At 47.8% G+C, this 24074-nt stretch overlaps 2 protein-coding genes across 4 annotated transcripts in view; both read right to left on the bottom strand.

Moving 5' to 3' along the window:
- Window positions 1–8120: 8120 nt before the first annotated feature.
- On the bottom strand, window positions 8121–10206 carry RPS26 (ribosomal protein S26). Its single transcript, XM_079714721.1, has 4 exons — window positions 10193–10206; window positions 9752–9929; window positions 8561–8691; window positions 8121–8226 (listed from the first exon to the last, which is right to left on the bottom strand). The coding sequence occupies exons 1-4, from the start codon at window positions 10193–10195 to the stop codon at window positions 8191–8193; spliced, it is 348 nt and encodes a 115-aa protein (XP_079570847.1). The 5' UTR covers window positions 10196–10206; the 3' UTR covers window positions 8121–8190.
- A 5471-nt stretch (window positions 10207–15677) lies between these two features.
- Window positions 15678–24074, bottom strand: part of IKZF4 (IKAROS family zinc finger 4) — a gene marked incomplete at both ends in the record, with an annotated part of 11249 nt that continues 2852 nt past the window's right edge. For all 3 annotated transcript variants that reach the window (XM_079714456.1, XM_079714458.1, XM_079714457.1), the window contains 6 exons: window positions 15678–16438; window positions 17071–17202; window positions 17671–17820; window positions 20495–20662; window positions 21446–21706; window positions 23370–23470. In XM_079714456.1, the coding sequence (XP_079570582.1) occupies window positions 15678–16438; window positions 17071–17202; window positions 17671–17820; window positions 20495–20662; window positions 21446–21706; window positions 23370–23470 (1573 nt within the window). The remainder of the gene's footprint in view (window positions 16439–17070; window positions 17203–17670; window positions 17821–20494; window positions 20663–21445; window positions 21707–23369; window positions 23471–24074) is intronic.

The raw sequence follows: 24074 nt of genomic DNA, 5'->3' as shown, positions 1-24074 counted from the left end.
CTTCCTATGTGACCTCAGACATCATTCATTGATTCAGTGCCATGCACTGTTCTAAACACTGAGTAAGCAGTGGTAAAACGAGATGAGGCCTCTGCCCTCAAGGAGCTTACATTCTAGGGAGGGTAGACAGTCAACAGACAACTCAAGAAATAACTGCAGTAGTAAGTGGCATGACATAAACCAAGCAAGGCACTGGGGAAGTGACCACTGGTGTGCCTGGGGAGGGGCTTCTTTAGACAGAATCCTCAGAGGGGGATTCTGTCGGGTGACATTTGCACCAAGCCTTGAATGACAAGAAGGACCAGTTGTGGTTGATCTGAAGGAAGAGCATTTCCGGCAGAGCAACCCGCAAGAGCGCAGGCCCTGAGGGAGGAATGAGCTTGGAGTGTCTGAGGAACAGAAAGAAGGAGGTCCATGTGGCTGGAGCAGAGAGGGTCCTGGGGAGGAGGTCAGAGAAGAAGCGAGGAGCCAGATCATGCAGAGGCTCACATTCACAGCACGGAGCTGGGATTTTACTTTAATTGCAGAACGATGCTATTAGAAGGATTTGAGTCGGGGAGTGACAGGATTGGGTTTATTTGTCTAAATAATCAAGTCTTGCTGCTGTGTAGTGAATGAACTATGAGGGGTGAGAGTAGGGGCAAGAGGACCAGTTATGAGGTCACTGCTGTAATCTAGGTGAGAGGCGATGATGGCTTGGACCAGTGTCCACAGCCTGGAGGCAACCACTGCTACCGTTTCTTGAGACTCCTCTAGAACTATTCCATGTACACACACAGCAAATGGTTTTTTTTTGAAAATTCATTTTTGTTTTTTTTAAATGACAATTTAGAAAGGTTAGTAGGAAGGTGTCCTGCTTATAGAGTAATAGAGGGTGTGTTGTGTTTATACAGAAATGATTTTTCCTAGATAAAATTGTCCCTAGAGTAGAGAGGGGCAAATTACTACTTCAGCCCCAATCCTGTTCTGATTAAACCACCCTCAGTTTTATACTTGGTCTCCTGAGTTAACTTAGGAGGGACTGTCCCACAGAAGTAACTGATGTTGATTCTTTTGCTAGGGATAGGTACTGTTCGAAATACATACACAGGACTTCCCTGGTGGCGCAGTGGTTAAGAATCTGCCTGCCAATGCAGGAGACACGGGTTTTAGCCCTGGTCCAGGAAGATCCCACATGCCGCGGAGCAACTAAGCCTGTGCGACACAACTACTGAGTCTGCGCTCTAGAGCCCGCGAGCCACAACTACTGAAGCCTGCGTACCTAAAGCCCGTGCTCCGCAACAAAGAGAAGCCACCGCAATAAGCAGCACGTGCACCACAACACAGAGTAGCCTCCGCTCGCTGCAAATAGAGAAAGCCCATGCGCAGCAACGAAGACCCAAACGCAGACATAAACAAACAAACAAACAAATACTTTTTTAAAAAAAAGAAATACACAGATTGGCACCTTCGCTTTAGGAGACAGCTGAGCGAAGAATAAAGAAGACAGAAATTGGAATTGGATAGGTCCAAATCTGGGCTTCGCAATTTATTGTGTTTAAATATTAGAACCTAGGGGCAGGACAGGAATATATACACTACCAAATGTAAAATAGGTAGTAGGAAGCAGCCGCATAACACAGGGAGATCAGCTCGTTGCTTTGTGACCACCTAGAGGGGTGGGATAGGGAGGGTGGGAGGGAGATGCAAGAGGGAGGGGATATGAGGATATATGCATACATATAGCTGATTCACTTTGTAATACAGCAGCAACCAACATAACAATGTAAAGCAATTATACCTCAATAAAGATGTTAAAAAAAAAAAGATTAGAAATGGGAGAGCAGGAGTAACCAGAAAATCATGACCTTCATACGGAAGGCAAGGTACATTTGAACTATGCCAGAGTTGGGAGGTAAAAGCACTAGGGGCTAGTGGCACGCAGGCTGCATGCCACGCCAGTGGAACAGAGGGGCTGGAAGGGAAAGTCCTCAGAGCATCTGGGCAGCAGAATTCTAAGCCTCTGTCCCCAGTGGCCATTCTAGATGGTTAAAATAAGGGTCCTCAACTTTTCTATGCTCGGTTTTCAATACCAGCATTTTTGCACCTTATGTATTTGCACTCTCAATCTCCTTCTTAACATCAGCAGAGGAATTATTCCCATTATGTGGTTACATGATGATACTTCCTAACAGCCAATGGTTTGGTTTCTTCAGTGTCACATTCTTTGCTTTTGGAGCTATTCTGCAATTATAGCATTTGTGAGTGGGGTTTCGTTTTGTTTTGTTTGCAATATTTTTCTTTTTCTTTTTTTTTTGCAGTACGCGGGCCTCTCACTGCTGTGGCCTCTCCCGTTGTGGAGCACAGGCTCCGGACGCGCAGGCTCAGCGGCCATGGCTCACGGGCCCAGCCGCTCTGTGGCATGTGGGATCTTCCTGGACCGGGGCACGAACCAGTGTCCCCTGCATCGGCAGGCAGACTCTCAACCACTGCGCCACCAGGGAAGCCCTGCAATATTTTTCAAACTGTGCTTCTGGGACCCCTGGAGGTGGTGTCCTCGAAGAGCTTACGATCTATATGGAAAGGGAGACAAACCATCAGTAACCATAAAGGGAGACCAATGCTGGGATAGGTGCAATGGGAGAGCAGAAAGGAGCAGCCACTCTTGTTTGGAGGTGTCAGAGAGGGCTTCTAAGAGTAATGTGGTCTTGGCTGAGGGCCAAGGATGAGAAGGAATTAGCCAGGAGTACAACCTGAGGGAGCACTTATTATAAAGCCTCAGTGATCAAGATAATGTGGTACTGGCATAAAGACAGACAAATAGATCAATGGAAGAGAAGAGAGTCCAGAAATAGTCCTACAAATATACAGTGAATTGATTTTTGACAAAAGTACAAAGAAATGCAATAAAGAAGGGATAGTCTTTTCAACAAATAGTGCTGGAACAATTGGATTATCAATAAGCAAAAAAAGGGCTTCCCTACATAGAGATCTATTGAATATGAATCATCTTTTAAAAGTCTGCTCATTAAATATGTTCAATTCCTCTCTGTATTTTTTTTTTTGGTACGCGGGCCTCTCACTGTTGTGGCCTCTCCCGCTGCGGAGCACAGGCTCCGGACGCGCAGGCTCAGCGGCTATGGCTCACGGGCCCAGTCACTCTGCGGCATGTGGGATCCTCCCGGACCGGGGCACGAACCAGCGTCCCCTGCATCGGCAGGCGGACTCCCAACCACTGTGCCACCAGGGAAGCCCTCCTCTCTGTATTTTTTATTAATATATTTTATTTAGTGATGAAATAACATTTAGATTTATAAGGGGGAGAGAGAGAGACAAAGACAGATACACTCTTGAGAAGGAGGACAATTCCCAAAATAATGTCAAAGATATTTCTCAATAAAAGCTTGTTTAATTACAAAAAAAAAAAAGGGGGGGCTTCCCTGGTGGTGCAGTAGTTGAGAATCTGCCTGCCAATGCAGGGGACACGGGTTTGATCCCTGGTCCAGGAAGATCCCACATGCCGCAGAGCAACTAAGCCCGTGTACCACAACTACTGAGCCTGAGCTCTAGAGCCCGCGAGCCACAACTACTGAGCCCGCGTGCCACAACTACAGAAGCCTGTGCGCCTAGAGCCCGTGCTCCTCAATGAGAGAAGCCACCGCAGTGAGAAGGCCGCGCACCGCAACGAAGAGTAGACCCCGCTTGCCGCAACTAGAGAAAGCCCACACGCAGCAACGAAGACCCAACGCAGCCAAAAATAAATAAATAATTAAAAAAAAAAAAAGTTCTATGAGACCAGGGACTTGATCACTGCTTATGTCTTTAGCACTTAGAAATGTCTGGCACATAGTAGGTACTCAATAAATATTTTATATTACTTAAACTACATCAAAATACTATGATATAGGAATGACTTGTCCTAAAGATTAGAAAATTGAAGACAGAGAGGTTAGGTAACTCAGCGAAGGTCACACAGATCAAAGTGTCAGAGGCACGACTCAGCTCTCTTAGGTTCTTAACTGAGGCCTCTGTTTTATTTTTCTTTGGCCACGCCATTCCCTGACCAGGGATAGTACCCATGCTCCCCCAGAGGAAACATGGAGTCTTAACCACTGGACCACCAGGGAAGTCCCCGGACACCTGTTTTAATAGGCAACCTGGACTGAGAAGCAAAGTGCCAAGCATATGGGCAATTAGTATTTACTGAACAAATAAATGAATGAAAGTAGATTTTAGCCCATGCTTTCATCTATTGCTCAGTCTCTGTTGACAGGCCTATTAGCTTGTTAGTGTATATGAAATGCACACCCCTCTACACCTAACAATTACTGAAAGAATAAGCTAAATGTATAAACTAAAAAACATATTAACCTAAATAGTGTGATAGGCAGTGAATAATTTTTTCCTCATCCATGCTAAGCTATGGAGAGGTAGGCAAAGAAAAGTGAAAATCCAGGAATTGAGGTTGAAGGAAAGGGTGGTTCAGGACCTCAATGATTTTTTAAAATGTATCTTTAGTGGAGTATAATTGCTTTACTATGTTGTGTTAGTTTCTGTTGTACAACAAAGTGAATCAAGTGTAAGTATACATATATCCCCATATCACCTCCCTCTTGAGCCTCTCTCTCATCCCATCTTAGAGACCCCTCTAGGTCTTCACAAAGCATCCAGCTGATCTCCCTGTGCTGTGCAGCAGCTTCCCACTAGCCATCTCTTACTTCATCCCAGCTTCCCCTTCCCCCACTGCGTTGAGTCCGTTCTGTCTTTATTCCTGCCCTGTCACTAGGTTCATCAGTACTGTTTTTTTACCTGCCCTGCCACTAGGTTCATCAGTACTGTTTTTTTAGATTCCATATACGTGCGTTAGCATACGGTATTTGTTTTTCTCTTTCTGACTTACTTCACTCTGTATGACAGACTCTAGGTCCATCCACCTCACTACAAATAACTCAATTTCGTTTCCTTTTATGGCAGAGTAATATTCCATTGTATATTATGTGCCACATCTTCTTTATCCATTCATCTGTCAATGGGACACTTAGGTTGCTTCCATGTCCTGGCTATTGTAAATAGTGCTGCAATGAACATTGTGGTGCATGTCTCTTTTTGAATTATGGTTTTCTCAGGGTATATGTCCTGTAGTGGGATTGCTGGGTCATATGGTAGTTCCACTTTTAGTTTTTTAAGGAACCTCCATACTGTTCTCCATAGTGGCTGTATCAATTTACATTCCCACCAACAGTGCAAGAGGGTTCCCTTTCCTCCACACCCTCTCCAGCATATACTGTTTGTAGATTTTTTGATGATGGCTATTCTGACCAGTGTGAGGTGATACACCTCATTGTTGTTTTGATTTGCATTTCTCTAACCATTAGTGATGTTGAGCATCTTTTCATGTGTTTGTTGGCAATCTGTATGTCTTCTTTGGAGAAATGTCTACTTAGGTCTTCCAACCATTTTTGAATTGGGTTGATTGATATTGAGCTGCATGAGCTACTTGTATATTCTGGAGATTAATCCTTTGTCAGTTGCTTCTTTTGCAAATATTTTCTCCCATTCCGAGGGTTGTCTTTTCGTCGTTTATGGTTTCCTTTGCTGTGCAAAAGCTTTTAAGTTTCATTAGGTCCCATTTGTTTTTTGATTTTATTTCCATTACTCTCGGAGGTGGGTCGAAAAAGATCTTGCTGTGATTTATGTCAAAGTGTTCTGCCTATGTTTTCCCCTAAGAGATTTACAGTGTCTAGCCTTACATTTAGGTCTTTAATCCATTTTGAGTTTATTTCTGTGTATGGCATTAGGAAGTGTTCTAATTTCATTCTTTTACGTGTAGCTATCCAGTTTTCCCAGCTCCACTTATTGAAGAGGCTGTCTTTTCTCCACTGTATATGCTTGCCTCCTTTGTCAAAGATAAAGTGACCGTATGTGCATGGGTTTATCTCTGGGCTTTCTATCCTGTTCCATTGATCTGTAGCTTTGTAGTATAGTCTGAAGTCAGGAAGCCTGATTCCTCCAGCTCCATTTTTCTTTCTCAAGATTGCTTTGGCTATCAATGAATCTTGACCACAGGGAATGGACCTGAAATCCAATACCTCACAGGTGCACATTGGGCCAATGGCTGGAAGAGCCCAGAGGTGTCTACCTGACTTTAGAACACATCTGAAATGTTAGGGAGGTGCTGAGACTGCAATTAACGTTCCCCCTCCTAACAGTCCACTAAAACAAGTTGGAGGTGAAGGGTGGGGGGTGGAGGCAGGGGCTCAAAGGTTTATATCACCTTTTCTGTGACCAACTACTAGAACATCAGTCCACAATAGCTTAAGCAGAGAAGGCTCCTAATCTTGCAGTCCAAATACCTTGAGAAACTCAAACTGACCTGTGGGCTACTTCTGACAACTTAAGTGACTTTCTTTTCTGGGATAGATGATGGATGTCTACATAGGAGGTAACTTTCCCATACGTAGAAATTGGATATCCTGGTTGCCCATCAGACACCATTTGAGTTCTTTGTAACTGGTGGATTGGGAGGTGGGATGGGGCTATTTTAGAACCTGAAGCACATGGAAAGCCCTTTTGTGCAAGTTACTTCTAGCACTCCAAAATCAGTTAGTTTGGGATTATCCTCAAGTACCAATAGATAAGCAGCTAAACCAATTCTTAACTCTTATGCTCTTAATTTAAATCAATTTTTAAACTCATGGGAGAGCCAATTAAGACCTACCCTGAGAAAAGGATAAGCCATGCCTTTAAACATCGCAAGAGAAACCTCAGCACTCAAATGATCCTAATTTACTACTTGAATCTGGTTTTATTGAGCAAGCTGGGATTTAGGACCACCAGGTTCAGCATTCATTTTCACCTTGAACCCTATTTTTTTCTATCCAATGTTTTATCCCTGGTGTAGCAGGGTCATTACAGTGTAGAGCAATGAAGAAGCACAGATATTGTGGGTCTCCCCAAAGGATGGAGACTCTTGCCTACCTTCAGTGTTTTAACAAACTGTTTCCCACAACGTTTATTTTTTTATTTTTTATTGGCTGCACAGTGTAGCATGTGGGATTTTAGTTCCTGGACCAGGGATTGAACCCAGGCCCTCAGTGAGGGCATCAAGTCCTAACCACTGGACTGCCAGGGAATTCCCAAACAATGTGTATTTTAATCAAAACTTCCAAGCTACTAGTTTAGCTTAATTCAGGGGGGAAAAAAATCACATAACCTAACCAGCAAAGTCCTTAGCAATCCATTCCCAAATGAATTTTTCAAGTAAACATACATTTGACCCCTGAACAATACACAGGTTAGGGGTACCACCCAGTCAAAAATCCTCTTATTTGCCTGTGCTTTCACCATCTGAGGAGTCAACCAACTGTGGACTGTGTAGTATGTGTTTATTGAAAACAAAACCAAAAACCCCACACAGTTAAACCCATGTTGTTCAAGGTTCAACTGTATATCCCTAGCTGGCAACCTTCTAATTTCTGAATTCTGGAACAAATGAACCATTGTCACACAGATAAAATTAGGTACAGCCTTTTCCCATACTTTGCGTGGAAACTTCCTCTCTTGGGACTTCCACAAATTTCTAGCAACGCCTCGTGTCCTGTACATTTTCATCCCATAGAGCAATGTACCATAGAAAGATGCAGGCTGGGTGAGAACTGGCTTACCAGCAGACCACAGTAGACAGGTGAATTTTACGAAGTTAAGGATCTGAATACAGACGCTTTAAGCTACCTAAGTCTGAATACAGACCCCTTAAGCTACCCAAGTCACGCGCTTCCTAGTAAATAAAGTCTTCTGTCCACACCTCAGTCTAAATCACTTCCTGATGTGCTCCTCATTCAATAACACTCCTTACCCTGCTAGTTCCTCCCTGTTTTAAAGACCCCAGCTTAAGCCACTTGCCAGGCTGAATTAATCTAACATTCACAGATGCCTTAACTCCTCTCCCCCACCCCACAGCTATGCAAATTGGGGAGGCCAAAGGCAGAAATACAAAAGGTTTAACTCACCTGGATAGGCTTTCTCACCCCATGAAAATACCATGTGGCACTCCACAACTGAATACTTCGTAAAAGTTATTACAGTTCTATGATATACACCTTCCCCCATTCCACCTGACAATACATACTCAACATGCCATATAAAGTATAATTTCCACTTTATTGTCTTTCCAGGCAACAGTATTTCTTTAGTCTTTAAGGACTTAGCTCCTTACATGGGCTTTGGTGGAGGTCGTGGGGCAGCACCCTGGAAGATAAAGAAATGAAAGAATTTTAAAAAACCACGCACGGAAGAGTCCCCCCCGCTCAAAGAACTTGACCACTACCCTCCCATCACTAACAATGCATTTGGGCCATAAAAGTATGAATAAATGTGGAACAAGATTACATTACTCAATCTGTAACAAATTCTTACAACTATTCTTTAAAAGTGTCTCTAAACAAATGTTTAGGTGTGGGTCTTTACAGACTTAGTTGATCCCACCCATAGGCAGAGATCTTAATTTGATACTCCTTGGGTCCTTCCTTATCTTTTGTCCATTACCCCTCTGGCTTCCACATCTCCTCTTTAAGATACTCACAGCAGGTCTAAATCGGGGTGGAGGTGTTCGGTCCTTCCGGGCTTCCCGAGAACGATTCCTGACTACCTTGCTGTGAATGGCACAACTCACGCAGTAATGCAGTTTCACATACAGCTTGGGAAGCACATAGGCTAAGAAACAGAAAATCAGAGGTGTGATATTAGGTATGGTACCACATTGCACTGTTCTTTCTTGTTCATTCTATCAGTCAAAAGTAAACTTACTTATGGGCTTCCTTGGTGGCGCAGTGGTTAAGAATCCGCCTGCCAATGCAGGGGACACGGGTTCGAGCCCTGGTCCAGAAGATCCTGCATGCCGCGGAGCAACTAGGCCCGTGCACCACAACTGCTGAGCCTGCGCTCCGCAACAAGAGGAGCCACCGCTATGAGAGGCCGGCTCGCCGCAACTAGAGAAGGCGGCGCACAGCAACAAAGACCCAACGCAGCCAAAAAAATTTTTTTAAAAAGTAAACTCCTTAAATGTCTGTCAGGCATATCTACAAGATTCCACCCCCAAAGCCAAGTGTTCAGTTTCTGGTATCTAAATACATATATAACACAGTTCCACAAATGAATATTCCCTTACTGAGCGTCCCTGTCACCATAGGGACTAAATCCACACCACAGATGTCACCAAAAATCCAGTTCCTTCAGCAACTGCATCAGCCCTAATGCCTCCTCCTGTTGCCTAAAAAAGTTAATTCGTCTTAAGAAAAAGAAACGATCAAAACGACATCATATTGCTCCAAAGATCACCCTTATCGACCAAACTGGACTGCTTCGACTCTTAAAAGTCTTCAAAAGACTCCTTACTACAACTACTCAAATGTTTGCCAACAATTCAAGAGTTGTTACATTTACGTTTTCAGCTAGTGCTCCCGAAGTTTTGATACAGTATAAGCACTATAAGTACTTTTGGAATCTCATCCCCTACACAGGCAGTCACAAAATAAGGCTCAAAGACTGTGCAGTACCACGAAAAGTGCCCCTCTGTCCAGAGAAGGCTCAAAACGGCAAACAACATAGCAAAAATATCATTCTCTTCTACCGACAACAATCCTAAAGGTGCAAGAAAACTGTTGGAGACACTCCAATGAACAAAGCCTGCGGATGGGGGGGTGGGGGGAGGCGGCAGGAAGTGGTTTTAGGTATTAGGATACTTGCACAGTTTGCGCGCCAGGAGCTCACTCACCATCGAAAACACTCGCTTCGGAAATGTCCCTGACGGCTGCGGCCTCTACGATGTTCCGAATGACGAACTTCTTAATGGCCTTATCCTTGGGCACGCAACGGGCACAGTTGGTACAGCGAATAGGCTGCACGTGGCCGCGGCCCTTTTTGGCACGACCATTGTTCCTTCTTTTCTTGGTCTGCGTGAAAATGAAAACCCCATTAGGAAGAAGGCGCAACTTACCCAGCCTATCCCCCTTCCAGCCACATTCCGCGCCGGCAACCCCCAGAAAAGTGCCACTCAGATATCCAGTCCCTCCACAAATCCCTCCAAGCCTGGAACAGACATACGCTCTTTCCACTCCTCCACCGTGGCCCAGGTTTTCAAACCCCCACAATCCCAAAATCTACTCCCCTCAAGCCTCCACCCGGCCCCGCACATTCACCACGAAATAGAACTCACCATCTTCGAAGCGAGGAAGCGAAAAAGGATCCGGCACTCGGGCCGACTCTCCTATATAGCGCGAGATCCCTACGCTCACGCCGGGAGATTCCTCCTAGACGTCTGCTGGAAGCACGCCAAGAACGGAAATCCACTTTACTCAAATTTTCTTTATTATTCAGTGTTTCCGCTGACATTTAGGGCAGGAAGGTGTTTCTCGAGTTTCTTTTTCCGTGGCACATGGTGACGGCGGGACTATTTAACCAGCTGGCGGAAGAAAATTAGAGTTATCTGTTTCCCAGCGACCCTTGCGCCGCCCTACCCCGGAAGTAATTCTGGGCGGCTATAGTTATCCTTTTTTGCGATGCTGGGCGAGGAAGTTCCCCAGCGCAGGGCCGCAAGTCGCCTTCCCAGTTAGAGGCCGGAGGGCAAGAGATGCATGGTGGGAGTTGTAGTGCGAGGTTGGCAGGCCCCGGGCCCCAAGCACTGAGGGCGACACTATGCCACCGGAGGACGCTCTCGGCTCGTTTCTCTGACAGTCCTGTTACTTGGTGCTAGATTGAGAAATGGAAGAAGGAGGGGGTGGGATGGGGGTAGAATAAAGCATTCTGTTAATTCCTCCTTTCAATATGGAGAAAACCCCACAATGAGGAGACGTGGACAAGTGCGTTGGTGCTAGGGTTGTTCCTCGTTCGCTTTTTTATTCCTGGATCCCGCTAGCTGAATGCTAGGCGCTGTAGTAAGCATTGTATAAATATTAACTCATTTAACCCTCAACAAGCCTATAAGGTAGGTTCTGTTATTGTCCTTACTTTACAGATTGAAAAACTGAGGTGTAGAGAGGTTAAAATTGAGGTTGTCTGAAGTCACGTCGTGCTAGTATGAGGTGTTCTGGCTCCACTATACTATGCTGTCTCTTACCTAACAAATGGATGGAGGTATATATAGCCTGGACTAGTAACTTAAGAGATTTGACTCAGACTCCTAGTAGAAATATATTTTACGTTGGTACTCAGTACATACACAAATGTACTCAGTACATACACACAAAACTGAAACATAAACTTCATGAAACAATGCCCTTATGACATAAGGTGCACTGTTATGTTCTATTTTCTTTTAATAAGTGTTGATCAATCCCCACCAAGGTGATTTCACCACTCATTGATGAATCTGGCCCCCTACTGAAACATACTTTGTTCTGTCCGAGTTCCATTTACATCTGGAGAGCCTTCAGAGAGTCTTTAGCCTTGAGCAGGAGTGGCTATTCATGGGTAGCCAACCACCCACTTGTCTCCAAAATTGAAGAAATTTGGGTGTCAAGGTGACCTCCCAGCATTCAGACCCAAGATGGCACAGATGGAGACCGACCCTTCATTCATGAGTCATTCTAGAGTCTGAATACACCAGATTCACTCTCCCTCCCACAACCCATTATGGTTTCCGTTAATTTGTAACCCACTTTATTGGGGTTAAAATTTATTTTCTAACTTTAGTTTTGGCTTCAAAACAACTATGTTCATGGTCTTTTTTGAGTTTCAGTTTGCTAGTTTCAATGGGTCATGGAAAATGATAGACTCAAGATGGAAGCATCTCCAGTTTTCACTTCAATATAGTCTCATGGAAAACACAAAGCAGACAATATTGTATAGAATGGCAATGAGGTAGATAGAACAGAAAAAGTTCAGTGAGGGGGACAGAAAATAGTTAATATTTAAGACAGAACCAAGTCAGTGTTCCTATGTTGGCTTTTCTTTGGATTTTCATAGCCTGGGGGTTTCACTGGCTGGATTTCTGGGCTTTAAGGGATAAACACAGACTTTGGGTGAATACACCATATCCTTGGGTTCAAATCCAGGTTCTGTCACTTACTGGCTTATAAGTCTTAGACAAGTTATTTATTCTCTCTTGGGCTTTTATTCTTCACTAGTAATGGTGACCGTTCTTTCATAGGTTGTCTCTAAAATTAAATGAATACTTGGCACAGTGTTTGGCATTTATGAAATGCTCAAGAAGTGGTAGACCCTATTATCATCATTATTCATGCTATTGTATCTTGTATCTCCCTGGGAATATAGTGTGTTTTACACATAGTAGGTACTCAACAAATGTTTGATGAATCTCTGCTTTGGACAGATAGACAGGTTGGGTTTTCTCTCCTTTCCTGAAGGCACTCCTGGTGGGCAACTCTCCTCCACTTCCCATACTAGGTTGAAAATTCTTCTGTTCTTCTGTAGCAACAACTTGAGCACTCTTGTTTGGTTTCCTTTCAGTCTTATACTTGTTCACCTTCAAAATGTTTAGTAGTTGGTACAGTATGCTGCAAGGAGGTCCCCCTCCCTCCCAGCAGAAAAGCAAGGCAAAGGAAGTCTGCAAAAACAACCAGGGGTGTTAAATTACTCATGTTTATTTATAACAGACCTTCAGCCAGTACAGTACAAAACTTACAGTAGTATATCTCCGTTACACAAATATTTACTTACAATATATTACATATACAAAATGCTTTGCAATAAGTCTCAAAAGCTAGTTTAACTCCCCTTGAGAAAGGAGAAAAACTCTTAAAAAAAAAAAAGGGGTGGGGGAAGGGGGAACCAGAGGAAGAGGAGGAGGTGAAGGGGTAAGGTCCAAGGAGACACCAAGCATAGGCTACAAATGAAACCCTGGGAGAGAGAGAAGAGAGGTGGTATTGCACTTGCTTCTGTGTTTTATTTTTTTTTCTTTTTGTTCTTCATAACTTCTGATTAAAAATATATATTATATATATATTATGTACACAAGGAAAGAAGCTGCCGGAAGTATTACAAAATCCCATCTGCAGCTTGGACACTGACACGAAAAAACAAAGGTCTGGAAAAGTGTCTATTTAGAAATTTTTTTGTGTGGTGTTGATTTTAAATATCAATATAAAAGGAAAACACCTCTTTTCTCCATGTGGGTTTCAATGTATTTTTTTTCTTTTTCTTTAATTTTTTTTTTTTTTTTTTTTTTATGCAAAAGGCTGCTGGGAGAGAACATGAGGATGTTTGAGGTTCCAGAGCTGGAAGGCTCTGGAAAGTAGGATTTTGTACCTAAGACCCTGGTTAAAGTGCAGTGATGGTCTGGAGAGAGACAGAGTGCCCTTCTCTCCCCTCCTTAGCACCTGGTCTTGCCCTTCCAGTCTCTGCTCTCATGGGCTCAGAGTATGGCCTCAGAGCATAGTCTTTCATGTTCCAGGAGGTTACAGGTGCCAAAACTGACTGGGGGAGGGGATAGGGCACCCTAAGGCTCTGATACCCCAGAAGGGACTAGTCCTTATGAGGTGTCACCAAATACACAGCAGCAGAAGAGGTGGTGAGGGCAGGTCTAACAGGAAGGAAGGGGCTCAATAACCAGAACAGTTGAGGGGAACCCCAGATATTAATCTCAGCTCTGCTGCCATTCTGAAACACGGAGCCAGTTCCCTGGGGTGTTCTCAAGAAGACTCTCCCCTTCTCCAGAGACCACTCTCCTCCCAGATGACTCCCCGATCCTCTGCCCTTGGCAGCATCTGTTTATTGCTACATTGTCAAGGAGGAACAGTCAACCCACAGTGCCCCTCCTTGACAATCTGGTTCTCTTGGGGAGACCACATAGTGGGGGAGAAAAGGAGGAAGAAGAGAAGTTTTTTAGGGTCTCCCTTCCCATAATAGGGTAAGGTAGACTCTCTTAGAGCCCTTAAGAGCCCCAATCCCAGGGTCTGTTCCTTAGCCAACCTTTTACCATCCCCCTAAATTATCCCTGATAGGGAGTGAGAAAAGTAGGAGGCAAAAGAGCCAATAAGGAAAGGACATGTGGAAAGAAAGATGGAAGGGAAGAGAAAAGGGGAGAAGGGGAGGGAGGGAGGGAGAGAGAGAGAGAGAGAGAGAGAGAGAGAGAGAGAGAGAGAGAGAGAGAGAAGGACCAAGTGTTAGAACTTGTGAGGTGTTGTGTTTGGTTTTTACTCTTTTTATCTTTAAATATAGAAAAACAGGCTTTGGTTTGAATCTCAAGGAAGCAGAGAATGGGATGGCTGTGGCTTTGGGCAGGGAACTCTTGTAGAAAGAGACCTCCAGTTGCAGTGGAGCTGTATCTCCTCCTGCCCCCTTCTCACTAACTAGGTTACCCAAATAGCCAGGGGTCTCTGCAGTAGCCAGGAGAGTGCCCCCTCCTGCCCTACATCTGGGAACTGAGTGTAGAGGGGGCAGTAAAGGATGACCCCCCGGTTCCATTGTGCCCATCCCATTCTTGCTGGGACAAGAGTGGAATGGGGAGGGGGGCACATGCCCTTGCTCATCCTGGGATAATTTTTGGTTATAGAGAAAATTAGGAGAGAGAAAAGAGACAGTCTTTTCTCCCTGCCACTGATCCTAAGAACAGGGCCTAGGAGCCCGGGAATGAGAGGGTGAATCCTGCTAGGGGGAGAAGAAGGCAGCGTGACGCGGGGGGCTGAGGGTACCCCCTTGTTATCAGGCAGCAACTCACCAGTTTCTCATAGGACAGGGACCACAGGAGCCCCCGAGAGCCCAGGAAGGTCACTAGAGTGAAGAAGTTCGAGAGGTGGGAGAGAAAGAGAAGAATTTTGACCCATTCCCTTCCCTGGTTCCCATTTAGGCACCTGTGGCTCCAAACGTGTCAGAGACAGAGGACTGCTGACCTAGCCTTGGCCCCTGAGAATATAAAATTGGGGCACTCCAAGGAGAGAAAAACCACCACGGAGTAGACGGGCAGTTCGAGGAGAGAAGAGAGAGATATCACATCCTAGAGGCAGATCCTGAATGTGGGCTTTGGGGAACTCGTATTACTAGGGGGATGTCAAGAGGACCCTCAGTCCCATGGTGCCTGGGGAGAATTTCTTCGGCCTCTCCTACTTCCAGATGAGGGATTTCTTCATTTGATCAGGAGTAGTGCAAGCTGCCTAAAGTGAGAGGGCACAAGAGGTATGGAGTACCAGGTTGAAGGGTCCCAGAAAGGAGATATAATGTCACAGAGCTAAGGTAGGGCCAGAGGGAGCTATCAGCATCAAAACTGAAGAATCAGATAATGTAAAAGATGAGGACTTAAATCAAGAAGCTCAAGGTCTCTTAGCAGTAAGAGGAGCTTCCTACCCCTGGGGCTGTTGGAGAAAGCCGGATCAAAGAGAAAAATTAGTCCTAAAGCAGAAGGGGACTGTGGGCAGGAAGGTGGGGTGTGGTAGGTGCCTGATATAAGTTAAAAAAAAAAAAAGCAAAAGAAAACAAATTATATTAATAAATAACTCAGTGAGTATGGTGGGATGAGAGGAGAAGAAGAAAAAGGAGAAACATAAGCAAAAGACCTGTTTCATCACAATGCTTAGATCAGTCAGGGAAGAGGAGGAGCACAGGTGAGGAGGGGTCAGGGTCAGGTGTGAAGTCAGGTAGCCAGTAGCGGGGCTACACAACCCAACTCCTTGGGACGTGATGGGGACAGGGCTAGACTCCTGTAGGTAGGGCAGTGGAGTGGTGGACCAAGGGCGGATGCTTGGTTGCTAGCCCACCTTGTGCTCCCCCCGGACAATGTGGGAAGAGAACTCGTACCGGTCCTGGCTGTGGTAACCACAGATGTTGCACTCGAAAGGGTCTCTGAAGCCATGGCAGCCCATGTGGATAGTGAACATGACATGGTCCAGGAAGAGGATGCGGCAGTGCTCACACTTGAAGGCCTTCACCGGCTCACCGCTCTCGCCCACCACCCGAAGCACTTCCTTGGAGGGGCCTGGGGTGCCCCGCAGTAACCCCTCCTGTGGCTTGGGGTCCTCTTTGGCGTAGGCAGGACTGGGCCGGCCCACCACAATGGTGGGAGGAGGCTGGGGTGGGGGACCCTGAGGGAGGGATACCACTGCCCCAACCCGATCTTCGTGGTTGCTCTCTGTATCTGTGGAGTCCTGGCAGCCATTGCTGGGGGACGCCCCGGGGTCAGTCAGGGGGCCTCGGGCCCGGTAGAGGAGGGGACCTCCATCAGCCAGATCCTCGGGTCCCTCACCTGCTTCTCGGGACCCTGGAAGCTCCAGTCGACCAGGGAGGGGCTGCATCTGAGTGTAGACAGAGCTGATGACGGGTGTAAGTTCTGAGATGCAGTTGGTAGGTGGAAGGCGGAGGGGACGCAGATGTTCTGCCCCCACAAAGGCCAGAGAACCTCCAAAGCCAGGCTCCAGGCCATGGTGTGCCACCAACTCCACATCCTTCTCATAGCCACCCGAGTTCACATCATAGGGGAGGTCTGAGAGGCTGAAGCGCATCTGCTTTTCGCCTGTGGAGAGAAGGGTCTCAGCAGGGCTGGCTTTGGATAATTCCTAAGCTCCCCCAGGATTACTTCTTCATTTTCTTTCCCCTGGAGATGGCTGTAACATTATTCACCATCCCTCATTTACTTCCCTCAAGGTCAGGTCCTTTGTGGGCTACTCCCTGACTCTGGGCTATAATCTTAGGGAAGGACTCAGCCCCAGCCCACTGGTCTTCAATACTTCCTTCGTTGCTCTCTATAAAGCTCCAGGTCCTTAGAGAGCTGATGACCAGGGCCAGGTCGGGGGACTCCATACACACCTCCTCTCTCTGACTCTAAGGGTCCTTCACTCAGCCCCCGTAGACTGAAGTCCTTACTATTTTCAAAAATTGGAAGAGCCTGAGCCCCTGACCCCCTCTTCTTACAACCAACCACCTGGAGAGCCCTCAACTCTGACCTCTCTTCCACACTCGCGAGGGATGCGCTCCCTCTTCACTCCCCTCCTGTTCTGGGGATAGATTCTGAGCACCAAAGACCACCAGACCGCTTTCTTTCCCCCAAGCAAATCTCCAGACCCAGTTGATCTAATGGCTACCAGTGCTCAGATTTAGATGAGCTGTGGCTTAAAGCTGATGTCTCCTCTCCAACTGGACTCTTACCTACAAACTTCTGGGGAGTGGAACGCTTGCGTTTGGTGAGGCTGTTGGCCAGACGATCAATGAAAGTTGGCCTCTCAGAGGATGAGTGCAGCATGGAGTCTGGCACCATCTCCAGGTCCCGTATCTCATCACCTAGTGGGAGGGAGGTGGGAACAGGTAGGAGCAGCTGAGTAGGGGTAGCAGGGGCCCAGCTGCCTTTGCCTGGAGAAAACCAGCAGGTCAGTAGCTAAGTAAGGTCATATCCCACGCCTGGGAGGTGCGGCTCTGCTTACTTCACCCCATCTAGACCTCACCACAGCACATTTCTGATAATTGGGGGACAATTAAATACATGTGGCCCTTGACTGTATACTTCCTTGTACTCTCTCTCTCTCCCATTAGACTGAGGACATAGATCAAATCCTCCCCTACCTCTGGATCTCCCTGCAGTACCCACCACAGGGCTCTGCACCAGCTGGGGTGCTCGGCACATTTACTGGGGTAACTGTCCCTGTTCCATAGACCCCATCCCTTTGTGGGGGTAGGTGCTGGGATTGCCCTTGTTCTGCATTCCCTCCGGCCTTGTCCTCAACTCCCCGATGGTCCTACCTGCAGGCTCACCTGACTGGCCAGCCAGAGCTTGGGCTTCAGTGCTGAGACTCTGTAGGTAGTTGTGGCACCGCTCCTTGTGCTCCTCCAGGGTGCTCTGCTGTTTGTAGCTCCGGCCACAGTAGTTACACTTGTAGGGCTTGCCCACCGTGGGAGAGGAGACTGTGTAGGAGAGAGAAGAGGAAGCACTGGAGTTACTTCTCCCTGTGCCCTGGCTCTGCAAAATCGCCCAGGAGCAAATGTGCACAGGCGTGAGGAGGAAGGGACGTTGCTCAGTCAAGTTCTTCTGCTTGTCTTCCTTTCCCCAACTTCAGCTGCAAACACGGACAGACGACCAAACCTTGGAGAAGAGGGACAACAGGCAGCTATGGAGGAGAGAGGGGACCCAGGGCACATAGCTTTGGACTGTTGGTGGGCCTCAAGATGGCCAGATTGTTGTTCAAGGGAAGGGAGGACCCAGGGACTTTGTAGGGGGTCATCCCTGGCAGGCAGGCTGGCCCCACCCCAAGATCTCAGAGTCTGGGGCCCAGACTGTGGTTTAACCTTTCCATGTGGCAGGCGGGTATAAGTGCTGTTTATCAGACAAGGGGATTTTTTGCTTACGAACTATCTGTTTCAGTTTGGGGGAAATTGGTGGGCTGGAGTGACAGAAACAAGAGCCCTTAGATCTGCCAATGTGGGGAGGGGCAGTTTTCACTGACCTTTACTTGTACTATTACCTCCATCCCTGGCCTGGTTTTACTACTCATTTTTCTTTCTCTCTACACTGAGACACCAAGAGAGCCCTAGAAAAACCATCACTGATAGAGGAATTCTGAGAAGAGAAAAAAAAAAAAAGAACAGAACAAGAGGAAAGTAAAAGCAAAGAATAAAAGGAAGAGAACACCAACTTTGGGGGTCTTTTTTTAAAAAATAAAGAACAGGTTATAAAGATTTTGTTTCCACTGAAGAAAAAAAGGTTGGAAAAACTGAGATCAACAGTTCCTTTAAAAACAACTTGAGAGATGATATTTGTGAAAGTATCTTGCTACTATTGAGCAGGGACTCAGGAGAAGGTTGTGCAGGGACTCAGGAGAAAGTATCTCCAGAAGGCTGGTAATTGCTACCCACCCCCCAACGCCTAAACTGGGCCTAGTCTCAATCAATCTACTGCCATTTTGCTCTGGCACTGTAAATCCGAGTGGTTGGGGGATGAGATGAATGCCGTGGTCCTCATCCACCCAAGACTCTTGGGGAAATGATCTAACATCTAGGGGAGAAACTCCTTTTTTCCTATAGTGTGGGCTGTGATAGAAAACATCTCACAGAGATGGGATCCAACAGTATATGTGTCTGCTTCTGTCCCTAATAATCTCCTACAGAGCAGCATCCAGTATCCACCCAGCTGGCCCTGCTGTTTTGGTAGGAATTCTAGGGGGCCAAGCCATCCTTGTCCCAAACCAGCAGGGGGAGCCACCCCTTTTCCTCAGAAAAGGAGCACAAGTCCCTGGCACCTGCCGTTAACGGGATTCCAAAGAGGCTGCAGAAGAGCTCTGTGATAATAACATCTACCTTGGAATTGTTTTGAGGATCACATGAGTGAGGAGACACACGTGAAATGCTTTGTAGATTATAAAGCATGAATCAATAATGATCCTTCTCCCTGGTTCTCCACACACATAGAGATAAAGAGGTCCCAGCCCCAAAGTGAGAGAATCTAGAACAAGGTAGGTGGCTGGGAGAAGTAGAGGGTGGTGAGGTGATTGCTCTGTCCCTTTAAATCCTGGCCTAGGAGAGTTTAAGAAAAGAGAAAAACAGCAAGGAAGGTTTCCAAGGACAGACCCTACTAATTCTTTCCCCTCTGCCCTTCTTCCTTCCTTTCCCCAATCTTGAGCTCCCTCCTTCCTGCCAGCTCAGCTCCTGGCCTCTTCCCAAGTCCAAGCCAAAGCTTAAAAGTTAGCAAAATGCTTCAAAAGTGCTATCCGTCCAGCTGATTCAGAAAGACGTCGACTCAACCCGCCTTGGCTGGGGCTAGGAAACCTGGTTAGTCCAGTTCCCTGGCACTGTTCCAAACACTGACCTCCAGGCACCCTCTGGATTTGCTGTTGCCTCTGGGAAGGTGACAACCTCTTGGGATGGGAAACAGATATGGGATCCTCTTTTCCTAGGCTTCCTTTCTTCCAGTTTGGGAGGCCCATGGAAATTTTCAGGAACCAGCAGGAAGTCAAGGGGAGAACAGATAGAGGGGGGAGATGCAGATGGTGACAGGTGTGGGGCCTCGGGCACACGGGAGTAGAAGGAGGGGTTTCCCTGGTGCTCAGCAGTGGGGGGTGACGGGGCCCAGAGGGTTCTGGCATCAGCGTGAACTTTAAAAACCAAGTCGGGGGACTTCCCTGGTGGTCCAGTGGTTAAGACTCCGCGCTCCCAACGCAGGGGACCTGGGTTCAATCCCTGGTCAGGGAACTCGATCCCGCATGCTGCAACTAAGAGTCTGCATGCCGCAACTAAAGATCCTGCATGCGGCAGTGAAGATCCCGAGTGCTGCAACTAAGACCTGGTGCAGCCAAATAAATAAATAAATATTTTAAAATAAATAAATAAATAAGTAAATAAATAAAAACCAAGTCAGGGAGGGTGACTGTTGAGAGCCAACAACGTCACCCAGGCTCCTTCTTGCTCCCTATTACAGAGGATGGCGGATGTACAATACCCCGTCAAAGAGCCCCAAATCCCCCATGGGGCCTGCTGCCCTGCTCTGTGAGCGCTCTGCCCTCCTCAGTGGCAGACACTGTAACTCCCCCAATACAAGAGAAGTGGCTGAGCTCTACCTGCTGTGTGTCCCGGTCAGGCCACCTACCCGAGTGTGTGCGGAGGTGGCCAGTGAGCGCATCACGCCGGCGGCAGGCGTAGTTGCAGAAGGGACACTTGAAGGGCTTCTCCCCAGAGTGCAGCTTGATGTGGCGCAGCAGGTTGCCCTTCTGGGTGAAGGAGGCACCGCACTGGTTGCAGTGGAAGGGTCTTTCCCCTGCGAGTGGAAGACAGAGCCCAGACGACCGGGCGTGAGGAACTGTGAAGGTTAAACCTAGTCCCTCACCCTCTGCTTCACCCCGCCTGGGGGAAGGAAGGTGCTCAGAACACATTTCTGAGAGGCAGGGCTGTGCCACACACACAAATCCTGCTTTATAAGGACCCCTTGGGAACAGTCTCACCCTGAGATGTGGACTACAGGTGTGTGGCAGGGGGAAGGGCACCAGCCCTGGAACTCTGGGCCAAAGACTGTTGGTAAGAACTGAGCCCCGCAGGTCCCACTCTGCCCCAGAAGTCTGAAGCCCAAAGCCCAAGAAAGCCGGGAAGAGGCTTCTGTGTTCCTTTTTAAAAAAAAAAAAATCATGAGACAGGGACTTCCCCGGCGGTCCAGTTGTTAAGACTCAGCGCTTCCACTGCAGGGAGCAAAGGTTCGACCCCTGGTCGGGGAACTAAGATCCCACATGCCTTGCAGCACGGTCAAACAAAAAAAATCATGAGACAGAAGGGCCCAAACAATACCCTGTTGGACTACAGGACCCTTCTTGAGGCGACCACACCTTCCCCTCCGTCACCTCCTGAGACAAATACCAGCTTTTCTTTGTAACAACAGCTGAGGAAAGTACCAGGAAGTACAGGTGTTGAGGGAGTCCAAATTTCATCCCCAGACCTTGTTTCATCAGCTAGAAATGGTGCTGGGAGAGACCCTTCCCTTCCTGAGGCTACCCCACCGCGGCATGGCCTCGCAGCGCGGCCTCTGCCTCGGGGCACCTGCTGTACTCACCCGTGTGGCTACGCTTGTGCACCATGAGCACGTTGGGTCCGATGCAGACCATGCCACAGACGTCACACTTGAGCTTGCCATTGGGCAGCCGGATGCCACCAGGGGAGTGAGGCTCTGGCCCGCTTCCATCACAGTAGCCCAGGGGCTCCGACAACGAGTCTTCCACGATCACACTGTCATCCTTTTCCAGGAGCCGCTCATCCGGCCCGAGCAGTCTGCTCGACTCCTCATCGCTGTACATCTCCACCTTGATGGAGTTGGCTGGAGGGTGGGAGGGTGTTTAGGATAGAGACAGGCAAAGGGGGGAACCTGCTCGTGGGCCAGAAAGGCCCTCCTAAAGTCAGAAAGGCTGTCTCAAGCCCTGAGACATTGAGGCTTTAAAAGAAGCCAATCCAGGACTTCCCTGGTGGTGCAGTGGTTAAGAATCTGCCTGCCAGTGCAGGGGACATGGATTCAAGACCTGGTCTGGGAAGATGCCACATGCCGCGGAGCAACTAAGCCCGTGCACCACAACTACTGAGCCTGTGCTCTAGAGCCCAGGAGCCACAACTACTGAGCCTGCGTGCCTAGAGCCAATGCTCTGCAACAAGAGAAGCCACCACTATGAGAAGCCCCCGCATCGCAATGAAGAGTAGCCCCCACTCGCCGCAACTAGAGAAAGCCCACGTGCAGCAATGAAGACCCAACACAGCCAAAAGTAAATAAAAAATAAAAAATCAAATAAGCCAATTCGGGACTTCCCTGGTGGTGCAGTGGTTAAGAATCCGCCTGCCAGTGCAGGGGACATGGAGTTGAGCCCTGGTCTGGGAAGATCCCACATGCCGCAGAGCAACTAAGCCCGCGCGCCACAACTACTGAGCCTGAGCTCTAGAGGCCGTGAGCCACAACCACTGAAGCCCCTGCGCCTACAGCCCGTGCTCCGCAACAAGAGAAGCCACCGCAGTGAGAAGCCTGCGCACCACAGTGAAGAGTGGCCCCTGCTCACCACAACTAGAGAAAGCCCACGTGCAGCAACAAAGACCTAATGCAGCCAAAAATAAATAAATAAATAAATATTAAAAAAAAAGAAAGAAAGAAACCAATCCCCTAAGTATCCTGGGTGGTGATATGGGGTCCTGCTGGGACCTGAAACAACCTTTTCCTCCTATTCCAACCACCAGGAAAATAGGTTTCAAGAGAAAGAAAGTTGGGGTACATGGGATGTCTTCAGTTACTGGGGAGAGGAGGAGGCTAAGGGGAGCTTTTTTCTCCACTCTCTTGTCATTAGGAAAGATGTCTGGCTTGGCCCTGGGCAGGAAGCCAGCAAGTAACAGTGGCGGGAAAATGGTCCTAGGAAGACCAAGACGGCGGGCTAAAGAAAGAGCAAAGCTGGAAGACAGAAATGGCCACACTACCCTCCCACCCCATAGGACCAAACACCTCTACCCCCCTCTGTAAAAATCTGGAGAGGGGGATGGAGAAGGGAGGAGCCATTGAGGAGAGAGCTTTGGCTCTAGCTCTGACCTACATTCCTGGCTATTCCAACCATTTAGAGAATGTCACAGATCCAGGGCCAGCTGAGGAGGGGCAGTCCTGGGGACCCTGTCTGGCAGGAGACTGGGGGGTGGTGATGGGGGGATCCTTCTCATCTCTATTTCCTAACTCCAGCTCACGACCATTTCTATCTACTCATTTCTCCAGTTCCAGAATTCCTCTTTGGAGCCTTTACCTTAATCCCACCCGTGCCTCTTTTAATTCCACCCTAGTCACTAGGCAGTGACCATTCACTCTCCTCTCAGAAGTCAGGGAAACCCCGGACTGAGCTCCTGAGTCCTGTTAGAGACTCTGAGCCAGAAACCAGAGGAGGGCAGCGATGGGGAAATGGCTGCCATGGAAGGCGAACTGAGGGCACCTAATGCCACGGAGGGCAGGAGGCTGCACTTACCACTGAGTGAGCGGCTGGGAGAAGAGTGCTGGCTGTTGGGGCTGCTCACTGAGGGCCCCACTGGGGCCCCGAGGAATTCCTTCTCCAGAGATGAGTCCCCGCTACCTTGGAGGAGAGAACAAGAGGGGAGGTGAAGTTGCAGCGCGAGCCATTTACCGTCCATTGTCTAATCTCTTCAAAGTTCAGTTAAGTTTCACAAACATTTATCTCGTAGCCATGTATAAGGCAGTGTTGTATGCCTGGCACCATACCTTGTGCCCTCGCCAGCCTGGGTGCCCGGTGCTGACTTCCACGAGCTCAGTGGCTGCGCCTTGCCCACCCTACCTTCATCTAGGCCTGAGGGGAAGAGCATCATTGCCTGACGTCCACAGGAAGCAGGGCTGGGGCTGGGCGGGCCGGTATGGAGAGGAAAATGGGGGCCTCAGGAGGGAGGTGGTTCAGGACAGACGTTCTTCCCTACTGTTCCTCTCCGGAGCCCCTGACACCAGGTTCGGGATCTGCAGGAAGGGCAGCTGAAATTGTCCCTGAATCTAATGATAATGATAGTAATCATAATAATAGCAGCTAACATTTTAATTAAAAATTTTTTCTTTTATTTTATGGCCACACCGCACGGCATGTGGGATCTTGATTCCCTGAGCAGGGATTGAACCCACGCCCCCTGCATTGGAAGCGCGGAGTCTTAACCACAGAACCACCAGGGAA

This window comes from Hyperoodon ampullatus, assembly GCF_949752795.1.
Source record: "Hyperoodon ampullatus genome assembly, chromosome: 11".
Classification (NCBI taxonomy): domain Eukaryota; kingdom Metazoa; phylum Chordata; class Mammalia; order Artiodactyla; family Ziphiidae; genus Hyperoodon; species Hyperoodon ampullatus.
Note: the sequence above shows the minus strand (reverse complement) of the source record. Positions and strands in the feature narration are given on the sequence as shown.

What these genes read in the sequence shown, in the direction of transcription:
- RPS26 (XM_079714721.1), bottom strand. An exon ending in CGAAGCGAGTGTTTTCGATG is followed by an intron (nt 8,692 to 9,751) that starts GTGAGTGAGCTC and finishes TCTGTTTCTTAG; the next exon opens with CCTATGTGCTTCCCAAGCTG. An exon ending in CACCCCGATTTAGACCTGCT is followed by an intron (nt 8,227 to 8,560) that starts GTGAGTATCTTA and finishes TTTATCTTCCAG; the next exon opens with GGTGCTGCCCCACGACCTCC.